This window comes from Phascolarctos cinereus, unplaced genomic scaffold (assembly GCF_003287225.1).
Source record: "Phascolarctos cinereus isolate Bilbo 61053 unplaced genomic scaffold, phaCin_HiC Scaffold_5;HRSCAF=322, whole genome shotgun sequence".
Classification (NCBI taxonomy): Eukaryota; Metazoa; Chordata; class Mammalia; order Diprotodontia; family Phascolarctidae; genus Phascolarctos; species Phascolarctos cinereus.
The window spans coordinates 380,392,404-380,404,423 of record NW_027555958.1 but is presented as its reverse complement, the minus strand read 5'-3'; the positions used below and the strand labels follow the sequence as shown (position 1 = coordinate 380,404,423).

Genomic DNA, 12,020 nt, shown 5'->3' with positions numbered 1-12,020 from the left:
AGTTGTTAAGACAAAACAGTCATCAAAAGTAAACAGTACTATATGCACAGAGAGTAAAGATGTTTAGGAAAAAATTCAGAAAAAAATTAAAAATTTTTTTTTTCTTTTTGGCTAGGCAATGGGGTTAAATGACTTACTACTGTATGACCCAGGGCAAACGTTATATGTCTAAGGACGGATTTGAACTCAGGACCTCCTGAATCCAGGGCCGGTGTTCTATCCACTGCACCACCTAACTGCCCCTATTTTATATGCTTTTCAGAAGGACAAACAGCAACTCCTTTTGTTGTATCACATACTTTTCTTATTGTTGATCTTGGCCTCCAAAGCTTCATTCACATTCAATGCCCATTCATTATATGACTCTGCTCGGAGTTTCAGAGCATTCATCATAGGATATAGATCATCCAGAGTATATCTGTACCTAGAAGCAAGAAAACCTACTTCAGTCTGACTTACACAGATAACACAAAAATGAAATAATGCAGTACAAAACATCTCCACCCAAAATATGACTGAGTTATAATAATTCATATGAAGACTAGGAAAGTAGAAAAAGGGGAATACTCTCACAAAGACATCTTAAGCATTACGCTATTCTTCTTAACACATTCCCCACAAAAAGAAATAGTTCTTTGTACTCACCCCAGCTTATACTTATAGGCAGGACAAGAACATAGGTCTTCTACATGATGGAGACACACCAGCAGCCCAGGTTTACAAGAACAGGACACCCCAGACATGAAACACGTGGTCTTGCATTTTATGCACTGGCGTTCATCATCTGGTAACAGTTCAAAATCCATTCGTTCTGAATCGATTACTCCCTACGATAAAGTTTGCTTTAGAAAGCTCCAAAAGGATTGTATAAACCACCAAAGAAAGAAAAATGTAGCAAATGAATAGGAAACTGAGAGAAAGAGTTTGAGAGAGCAAAAATATGGTCAAATTTAAACTATTCCACATGTCTAGAAAAACACTTTGCTTCTGAAATTGCCGCTGCTGTAGCCATATTTTGGGTATGAAAAACCAGCACTGTACAGGAAATCTATAAACATAAAGGAACTTCAAGGTAAGATGCCCATTCCACTTCATACTGGTCAGCTCCATACTAGATTACTACTAGTAGGCTCTGGGTATGTAATGTTTAATACAGGGATTTAAAAATCTGAGTCTTACAGAGAACTTCATGACTTATTCACAGAACAGTTACCCAGGGAAGGTCAACAGAAATGAACCAAAGTCAGAAACTGGATTGAATTTAAAAAAAAAAAAAGACTAAAAAAAGGGTTACTAATTATTTGCCTTGGGGTTTTAGTCTTCTTTTAAATAAAGGGTTAACAGAAAGAGAAAAGGGGACTTCATTTTTTGCTGTTTCCACTAGAGACAGAAAACTTTGCAATAAGAATACTGAGAGTGTTTTCAGATAATAGAATGGGCCATGAAAAAAAAAATGGAGTATCTTTCCCTTCAGATCTTTAATAACATAAAATTGCAGGTTTATTTTATTTTATTTCCAGAAAACTTAAAGGATGGACTAGAAGATAAACATCTAGATAATCCTTCCAGGCAATATAAAAAAGAGTAACTGGATAGCACATTTGGGGTCAGGAAGAGTTCAGTTCACATTCCGCCTCAGACACTTACTAGCCGTGTGACCCTAGGCAAGTAATTTTAGTCTCTGTCTGCTTCAGTCTCCTTATCTATAAAATGGGGATAATAATTGCACCTTACCTCCCAGGCATGTTATAGGGATAAAATGGGCTAATACTTGTATAGTGCCTTTTTTTTTTTTGGTTAGGCAATGGGGTTAAGTGACTTGCCCAGAGTCACACAGCTAGTAAGTATCATGTGTCTGAGGCTGGATTTGAACGCAGGTCCTCCTGAATCCAGGGCCGGTGCTCTATCCACTGCCCCACCTAGCTGCCCCGTCTATAGTGCTTTACAAACATTAAAATACTACTTCATATGATGCACCAATTCAAACAAAATTAGCTGTGAATCTGGACTCATGGTTTATTCAGGATGTAATTACAAAGTCTGTGGATCATCCACATCCTTTACAGGGAGATAACATATATATTTTGACTATTTCAACAGAGCAACCCCCAGAGAATGGATATGGACAAGAACTCAAAAATGGTTTGTTTTGTTCCCCAACAAGAACTCTTGAAGGAGGCTCAATTCAAGAGCCACTGGCTTTGTTCTTTCACATGTACTTTAATCTAGAGTTATCTATGTCAATAATTCTAACACAAAATAAAAATTCTAAAACGAAGCAGATTTTCAAAAGGCAAAAGTCACAACTAAACTGACTTTTACTCAGGAAAGGTTTATTTATTATTATTATTATTATTATTATTATTTTTTGATGGAAGAAAGGGAAAGGACCACTGATTCTCTAATGGAACTCATTATAAATGACCTACAAATAAAATTAATTTCCAAATCCTGATACACAAAAAAAATTTCTAAAATGAGAATACAAGCATGATAGCCTTAATCCATAAACCTTACCAATTTACGGACAGTCTCCCTTAAGGTCTTTTCATCCTCAATCATAATGGCCATATCTTTCTGAACAGTTGAAGCAACCACCACATCTAGTACATCAGCTTTGGAAGCCATTTTACAAATCATTTCATCATGAGAAAAAACACAGTATCGGTTCAGCAGCCGATAATGCTCCACACACTGGCGGCCTAACGGCAGCTATATCAAAAGACAAACATTTCAATGTAAAAAGCCAAATTACATTAATGCCCCACCAAAATGTAAATACAATAATCATTTTGTAAAAGTGGATGATCTCATAATAACTGTTTTGTAAATCTGATTTTTTAAACTATACTCGCTCAGGTTAAAGCAAAGTGATATAATAAGACTATTTCAAGAAAAGAAACTTCTTCAAAACAATTCAATAAAATAACTTCATATATCACTAAATCCTTTGGTCCTATTAGCAATCTGATGCAGGAAATTTTTTGCTGAAAATAATGATATGCCAAAAACTTCAGATTACATATACAAAAAGGTTATTTGAGAGAAATTTTAGGAAAAATTAGTATATCTAAGTTTTCAATCAGCAGTCAATAAACATTTATTGAGTACCTACTATGTGCCAGACCACTGCTCAAAGGACGGGCATACAAAAAGAACACAAAATAGTACATGCCCTCAAGAGAACTTACAATCTAGCATCTTACAATCTGAGTTCTGTCAGAGATCAGTGAGAACCAACTGCTCCAATTCAACTGAAATAAGTCATTTCAGTGGCAAACTAACCATTAATATAATTAATCAAGTACAGTTTCAATGACCAGAACTGGAACTACTGCTCCCTAAAATATACATTTTTAAGTTACTCTAACGTGGAATTTTAAACAAGGAACACAGTAAATCCAAAAACATTCAACACGTCTTAGTACATACCCAATCAACAGTGCAGAAATTAACCGCTTCAGCAAAATTAAAGCCCTGGTTAAAACCACTGTGGTAGGCTCTTGGAAAGGTAATCACAAACTCGCCAGCACACTGATTAGTTCGGTAAACCTAACAAAAATGAAAAGGATTTATTTCTGAGGCAGACAAAATGTATATAGCATATATTATTAAAGACAATCAGGCCATTTCAACATTTTCAGTAATGATCCAGTAAGTGCAGAAACCAGTGAATCATACTGAAAAAAACTTCATTAAGTGAATAAGATGGCTGACTTCTGGGGATGTCAGGGTTGCACACATTACCTATTTTGGCCACAAGGAACTTTAGACATCATCATTGCATTCTCCTCCCCACCAAAAACACACTGCTAAAATTTAACCTAAAATAACCTAAAAATTGGACTATAACAGTCCTTTTGTTTTTTTAATGTTTTATAAAAGGGTTTGTATTTTTCCTTAAAACATTATATGAATGAGATCATGAAAATGATGATAATGATGGTGACAGCGACCTACTGCAAATGTTGAGCTAAAAATATAAAATTAAAGGAAATTCCAGCTGGATATCATGGAAGTCATTTAAGCAATCATCTAAATTTTAGGTCACATATACATTATTTGTAATCAAAGATTACCCTTACTAGGGCGCAAAAGATAACAACATTATCACAGTCTTTTCTAATGTTGATGTTTCTGATGTTAAATCTCCACTGAAGTCAAACCCTGCCTTGACTGACATGAAAGTGACCCAGGCTTCTTAAAGGCTAGGGTCAATAAACATGTAACCTCAGAAAGAACCTATTCGAGGTGATTTTAAAACTGTACATCTCAAGACAACCCTAGCTGATTTCATAGAGTTCACCAGAAAACCGACTTCTAAAAGTTGACAAATAAATGCTTCTCACCACAATTTATGAAAGAATCTACTGAGTAATGGAGATCTTATTACGGAGGAAGGAGTATAGAGTATTGAATGTTGGAAGCAATAGTATAAACAACTATTTTCCACTCCAAAATACAGCACTCAAAAAGTTGGAGTGCAATCTCTGAAGGGCATCCAACATACTAATAGCTAATATTCAAATAGCAAATTCAAAAATGGTATCTCTACCCCCCTACCTTGTCTTGGGTCTTTGGGATCATCGTTTAAACTAGACATTGTGTAGACATTATGGACTAAGGACCACCAAAATAGCCAATTTCTATACAATAAAAGATGATGCAGATATGACCTTGTTCTTTAAGAAAAGGAGTTAAGAACTATGTAAATAAGAATTCAGTAATATTCACAGGAAAATTTCTAGACACTTAATCTTGGACTAATAATAATTTATAATTGCTATAGAGTAGTAAGGAATAAACTTATATTTGTTCAAAAAGACCTAAAAACTGAAAGTCACAACTAGAAACCACTGGTCCAGGTAATAACTGATCAAGAATCTTCTTACAACATACAAACACAAACATCCACCAAAGATCTTCAGTGCGAGTTCAAATCCAGCCTCAGACACTTGACACTTACTAGATATGTGACCCTGGCAAGTCACTTAGGCCTCACCAAAAAGCAAAAAAGAAGGAAAAAAAGAGAGAAAATGAGAAAACTGAGGCAGAGAGGTTACATGACTTGCCTAGGGTTACACAACTAGTAAATGATCTGAGAGTGGATTCAAACTCCATGTCTTACAATCTCCATCCATGGCATTAAGTAGATGACTAGGAAGTCTTTCCTTCTATCATACTGAAACCTAGCTCTCTGCAACTTTCACTCACTGCTCCTGGTTCTGTCTTTTTGGGTAGGCCAAGTAGAACAAAATCAGTTAATCTCTTTCCACTAAACAGCCCAACAAATACTCCAAGACGACCATCTTTTTCCTAAAGCTTTTCACCTATGGTTGTCCTTATAACATTTACAATTCCTTCAACTACTGCTTCTACAGCATGTCCTCCAGTTCCCTCAAAAGCCAGATCACCTTGTTCTAGGTGTTCTACCTTGTCTCTCTTTCCTGAAATTTGGTGCCCAGAAAAGGCATGGTGCATACGGAACTAGCAATGGAAAAAGCACTGGCTTTGTAACAAAGATGCCTAGGCTAAATCTGACCTCTCTCATTCATGCCTGTATGACCCCCCAGGTATTTCACTCAACTTCTCAGCATCAATTTCCTCATTTGTAAAATGAAGATATTGGACCAGATGTACCGCGTCACTTTCCACTCTCAATCTATGATCCCTGACCTTCATATTTCTGGGAACTACGTATTCTTAAAACAGTGTAGAGAAAGGCACCCGAGGTAGTTAACTCAAAACAAAGCAAAAAAATGAGGTCTAGACTGACAAAGTATTTCTGATTACTGGCTGCACTCTCGATTGGCTTTTACATCATCTTAAAAATCCCACTGGCTTGCTGAGTGAAATGAGCAGAACCAAGAGGACTTTGTACACAATAGCAGCCACGTTATACAATGACTAAGATTGTTACACTGAACCTTTCTCAGCATTATGAGGATCTAAGACATCTCCAGAGGCCTCGGGATGGATAATGCTGTCCACATCTAAAGAAAGACCTATGGAAGTCGAATCACTATCACTTATTTTTACCTTCTGTTGAGTTTTGTTTCATCTTTCTGATGGTTCCTCATATTGGTTTTAATTTTTACTTACAACTTCACTAACGTGAAAATATGTTTAATGGGTATGTAAATGTAAAGCCTATATCAGATTGTGCGCCGTCTTGGGGAGGGTAGGGGGGAGGAAAAGGGAGAAAAATTTTCAACTCAAAAGCATATGGAAAAAATAAAAAAAAATTTAAATTTAAAAAAAAAAAATCCCACTGGCTTCATGGAATATATGTTAATAAAATATACCAAACAGCTGTTTCTGCTATCAAATTATGCTATGGGAAATTACAACTAAATCAATTTCACAAAAAATAGTGAATGTCAGGGAAAGGAAAAAGAAAAATAAAACAAGGAAAGGAGGTATAAGGAGATAAGCCTAGAACATACAGGCACACCGTGAGCCATCAGAGTGTTTGGGTTCATGATGGTGACGAGCTGGTGGAGGAGATCAGGCTGGGACACAAAGAGCTCTGGAGCCAGTTTCTTCATCACATCCTCCAGCTGCTCTGCTGCATACCCTGGGGCTCCATACCAGGTTTTTGGCTCCCCCCCTACAAATGGATTAGGAAAATAAATAAACAAACATAGAACAGTGCCTTCTACCAGTCCTGCCCCCTCCCATGTGATACCTTCATATTTTCAGGCCCTGCTTCAAACGAATATTCCACAAGGGCCACAGTCAAACAATGAGCAACTTGCAAATACACGATCTGCCTAAATGTAAGAAATTTTCTTCAAGTGTTAAGTAAAAGAAAAGATAACTAGGTAGCTAAACAGAGGTTATATATAGATAGATATAGATAACATCAAATAACTAGATTTCTAAGAATCAAAAGTGCAGGACATGTGGTTGAAACCATTTTTATACCAGATTTGGGCTGGAATTTGGGGTAAGTGAGGGATGGCAACACTATAAGCCCCTGCCCATTCACACAACTGAGGTTAATGGAAAGCTAATAAGACAATTAGCATTCCTATGGAGCTCAACTTCTTTAAAGTATTTTACACTCTGAACCAATTAATCTGTGACATCCCTAGAAAGTATGGTAAATATCTTCCTCTACAGCTGGGAGCAATTGTCCAGGAAGAGGGGAAGGCAGAGAGGCTGCTCTACATACACAGGCTGACCAATAACCTCTTCTCCTTATGGAGGAATCAGAGCAAGGGATGTATGGAAAAGAAAACCAGATGTGGGAGCTGCTTTATTTTTGAGGGATTTAGAAAACAGTTAAGTAGGTATAACTTAAGGCCTACCTACACATTTGCTAAGAAATAGGTAGCTGTATGATGATATGCCAAGAAGACAGCTGTACATGTTGAAGATCAGTGAGCAACTATGATAGTACACCAAGCTAAACACTAAAAAATGGCAAGAATGAGCTATTATTACATTGCCATTAAAGGAAAACAAATTTTTTTTTTAAAAGACATCCTACACCGATGACCAACCCAATAGTCCAAAGCAGTTGAAAGATAAAGGTCAAGAGAATGGAGACATATTTGTTCCTCCAAAAGGACAAACAAGCTACCATCACTAACTCTGCCATCAGAAAGTCGATGACTACTAGAGGGAAAAAATCTCGTAAGTCAAAAGAACAAGTATTTCGCTATAAGACTCCCTCCCCCACCCCAAAATTCCATTTGGGATCTATCTCTCACCAATGCAGGTAATTAATTGAGTAGCTCCAGTGGTCTTCAATATGCCAACAAAATGAAGAAAAACACATTCCCACATACAGCCAGGGCAGCTTCATGCCACATATATCAGCCGTAATGTGAGCAAGGACAGACTGCTCCATTACAGGCATGTTGTTCAAATTCCAGCCACTATCAAGATATTCCTAAAAATCAAGAAGACAAAAATTCCAGTTCATCTTACATCACTTCATAAATTAATATGCCTACAAAAATCACTAGTCAATATGATGATCATTTTAGTTGTATAAGGATCAGCACCCCAAATGAAGCTATCACTTTGTGTTGGGCAGAGAATACAATACTTCCAAAGAAGGTTAGAGAATAGTAAGTCTGGCACAGATTTATTTAGCCTGAATCTGTTGCTTTTGATGGCTTCTTATTTTTGATTCTAACAACCACCTTCTGAGAGAAGCACATCGATTTACCAATGATCTAATAGCAGAAATATTTTTCAGAATCTCAACTTCTCACGAAGATTTGGTAAGCACAGGAAAAGTACATTTTGTCGAAGTGTCACTTCAGCAGTTCACAGTAAGGGACTAGTACACACATAAGTTTAAAGCTCACAGGAGTTCAACATATGAATTTCTGTACCACATATTTATTCAACATTTGGACAGATCTACTAAGATCATTTAAATATCTGTACTCCAAAAAAGATTTTCCAGAAGTTGAAAAATGCTTTAGGCCAACTACATGGGAATTGCAAATAATAGCAATGTAAATGATTTACAGCCTACACATATATGCCTTTACAATTCACTATAATGATGCCATTGATGCAATACAATTTCCAAAGGATGTCTGTTAAAAAATGACCCCTATTTCCACATTTCTATAGCAAGCTGTTTTCACATTCTGAAACATGAATGTTCTGAGGCTCAGAACTTTACCTCTTCCCCAGGGGAAAGTTTTATTTTCCCATCTCGTACAGGAAAGCCACTGCCAAATTCTTTTGAGGCAATATCAGCGCCATATTCCACTGTGACATCCTCCTCAATGGTGCTTACTAAACGCCAAAATTCTTTCTCCACCAGCTCTGTGGGAACCATCTGGAAATGAAACAAAAGGAGACAAGGAATGAATTCCCTTACCAAAAACTCCGTTTCTCAAACTGCCCATGACCCAGTTCCAATAGTACTGGAACTAAATAAGAGGTACAGCAGTGTTCTAAGAAAAATGGCCTAAGGATCAAAATAACAAAGTCCCACTTTCTAAATGTCATGTAAATTACAATGGAATTCAGGGTCCTCTACCATTTAAAAATATATATACATGCAGAATTCTTTCTGAAAATCAATAATGAAGATTTCCTTTCTCACATGAACTACTTATTACTCTGTGGTTACCCTGGACCTATTTTTATAACATTTCATGCTGCTTGAAACTTTTCATGTACATTATTTTGTAACATTTGAGGTAGATAGATACCACTTTCTCTGTTTCTTTACACCAAGTGAAGAAAGGGCCTTGATATGGTATACTACTATACACATTGGGGGAAGATATGGGTGTAACTTGGGAAACAGGATGAAGAATGCAAATACAGGAGTGATAATGCTAAAGCAATACAACATACTGGAATTAATGCTAGGCTTAAGGGCACAAGTTCTAATACTGACTTCTTGGGAGCCCTTTACCAACTCCTTAATATGCCCATTCCTCTGGTTTCACTCTCTGTCAACAAGACAAAAGAGTTATAGTGAGAATAAAATGAACTCATACTCACAAAAACACTGAGAAATGTATAAGACACTATGAAAATATCACTGAGTTTAACAAAAAATTCCACATTTATTCTGTATTAAAGCTAAGTTAGCTTATATATAAAATCCAGTCTATTATTAAATATTATGTGTATATAACATGACCTAGATTTCAAATTACTTTTAAATTAGCACAGATTCAAGTTTTAAGCAATACACATACATGAACAGGCATGTTGAAATAGTCTGATTTGAATGCATCTGCCATTTCCCCAAAAGTGCGGAGTGTGTAGTCCCTGGCTGCCTGTTCAAAACCGAATGCTTCCTGAGGCTTATTACACTCCTAAAACAACAGAAAAAGTAGTTATTTTCACTAACATAACAAGCAAAAACCATGAGTAAATTTCTCTTCTCAACCCACAAAATTTTAGATAAGTACTTCCCCCTAAATGTCTGTACTAAACCAATCAACCTCTCCAATTCCAACTGGTAAAAATCAAATGATACAGTGCATGGAATACCCAAAATAAAAGAGTAATCTAAACGCATCAAGAAATCTAGCAAGATTCCTATTATGATCAAACCATACACATGCCAAAACATGCCAAATATCACACCTGTCACATCTCCTTACTGTATCTAAAGAGGTAGTATCCTAATCTGGTCAAAAATTTTAACCAAAGGAAAACAATGCTCATAACACTGACAGCCCATATTGCTTGACTTCTTGCCTGTGCCTTTGTGAAAACTCCTGTCTTCCAGGCTTCCCATTTATCCTAAGGCTCTCTAGTTTTGCCCTGCTTCAATCATTAAGCCTTTCTTTTATCTGTTTCTACAAGTTCAACACTTAACTTGGGAATCTGTTTTGCTTGACAACGCCTATTTGTTGCAAGGGTTTCTTTCTTGCAGAAATATTTCATTGAAAATTTAAAATTTAAAAAATTTTTAAAAATTTAATCTGTCTCACTATATATCTTAAAGCAATATTCAAGTTCTAAATTCTTACCTGAGCCAAACACTTAGGGCACCTCCAGTCTCCCTTGGGAACATCATGAAGAGGTGGAATCAAGCAGAAAGTATGATAGCTATCATCACAGCCATCACACAAAAGAAGGCGATCCTCATCATTGCCACTGCCACACAAGAGGCAGACATACAGATCCACCTGCAATATTAGAAATTTGTCTTCTGAACAAGGCAATGTTAACTGACATCTGATTTTATAACATTCTAAGACTGAAGAAGATTTGGGAGTTAATTAACTTATTCATCTCTCTCCTCATCCCAACTTCCTTAACTGTGTCTAAAATCTTTTCAAGAAACCTCTTACCATTCTAACAGATAACCCTCTTTTGCAGTCAACCAAAACCAAAACAGGAATTACTAAATGAATTACATCAAGTTGTTTCTATCGTGTCCCTACAATAAGGCTCTTACCAAACATTTGAGACTTTTAATATGATATAAAAGAATAATCATTCCACAGGCATTTGAACTTGTGAGCTTATCCAACTTTGTCAATAATGGTTGTACAAAGAAAAGTAACAAATGAAGGAAAGAATTCTAATGTGGACAATAAATCTTTCCATTTCTTATTAAGCAACCACAAAATGGAAACTTTTTAGAAAAGCAACAACCCACTACGCTTTTTATCATACACGGAGCTATAAAGATCTATGGTTTTCATAGAGTCCCCTCCTATTAAACATTTTTACTAGGGCAACCTGTACCCCTCCCCCCAAAAGAAAAATTTTTAAATAACTTGAAAATAATATCAAGCCATAGAGTAACATGGCTTGACTTATTCAACTACACTCACGGCAATCTGGTTTTTGTAATCTTGAACTGTTGGAACAAGTGAGAAATTGGAACACTGGGTAAGATGGTGTGAGGTGCGAGGCACAGACATAGGCAGTGAGGATATCAATTTATATTCTTGTGTTCAAGGTGACTAAATGACAGAGTTGTTCACTGAAGATGCTCAATATAAATAGCCTTTTCTTTTCTATGCTGGCTGAAAAGCTATATTCATGATCACATCTTATCTCTGAAATGCAGATCAGTGCTGAAATGATTCATAAAGCACAATCTGAGACCTATACACTGATCTAGTTCCATCAGTAAGCAAGGACACACTTAAAACATGCCCTGAAAATAACTGCTGATTTTCCAAATTCAACTTCTTTTTGTTAATACAATCCATAATTTTTTGAATTCTTGAGTCTATCGCCCTATCTCACAAATCTCCCTAGAAAAACACCGCAAACTGGTCTTCTGGGCAAAGGCAAGATGTCTTCATCATCAAGTTAGAATAAGCAACGAAATGGAAGATGACTCACAGCATTTGTGCTTTTCTTAGACCGACTCTTAGGTTTCTCCTTCTCAATTTCTCCAGCATGCTCTTTCTTCTCAATGGTATCTCTTTTTATTGTGCTCCGAAACTCTTTCTCTGTTGGAAATAACCCAAAAGAAACTAGATCGTTCTATACTATACTTTCCTAACATGGTTATTATTTTTACCCATGAATTTCTTTGTTTCAGCTGTAACAAATGCCAC

General features: G+C 36.3%; 1 protein-coding gene across 2 annotated transcripts in view; it reads right to left on the bottom strand.

Annotated features, from left to right (window-relative positions):
* The window catches only part of KDM5B (lysine demethylase 5B), a 75,582-nt gene that overhangs the window by 22,964 nt on the left and 40,598 nt on the right, over positions 1–12,020 (bottom strand). For both annotated transcript variants that reach the window (XM_078156416.1, XM_078156417.1), the window contains 10 exons: positions 11,803–11,912; positions 10,470–10,628; positions 9,687–9,806; positions 8,651–8,809; positions 7,720–7,900; positions 6,447–6,610; positions 3,433–3,552; positions 2,518–2,712; positions 646–827; positions 300–424 (listed from right to left, as the gene is read on the bottom strand). In XM_078156416.1, coding sequence (XP_078012542.1) covers positions 300–424; positions 646–827; positions 2,518–2,712; positions 3,433–3,552; positions 6,447–6,610; positions 7,720–7,900; positions 8,651–8,809; positions 9,687–9,806; positions 10,470–10,628; positions 11,803–11,912 — 1,515 coding nt within the window. The remainder of the gene's footprint in view (positions 1–299; positions 425–645; positions 828–2,517; positions 2,713–3,432; positions 3,553–6,446; positions 6,611–7,719; positions 7,901–8,650; positions 8,810–9,686; positions 9,807–10,469; positions 10,629–11,802; positions 11,913–12,020) is intronic.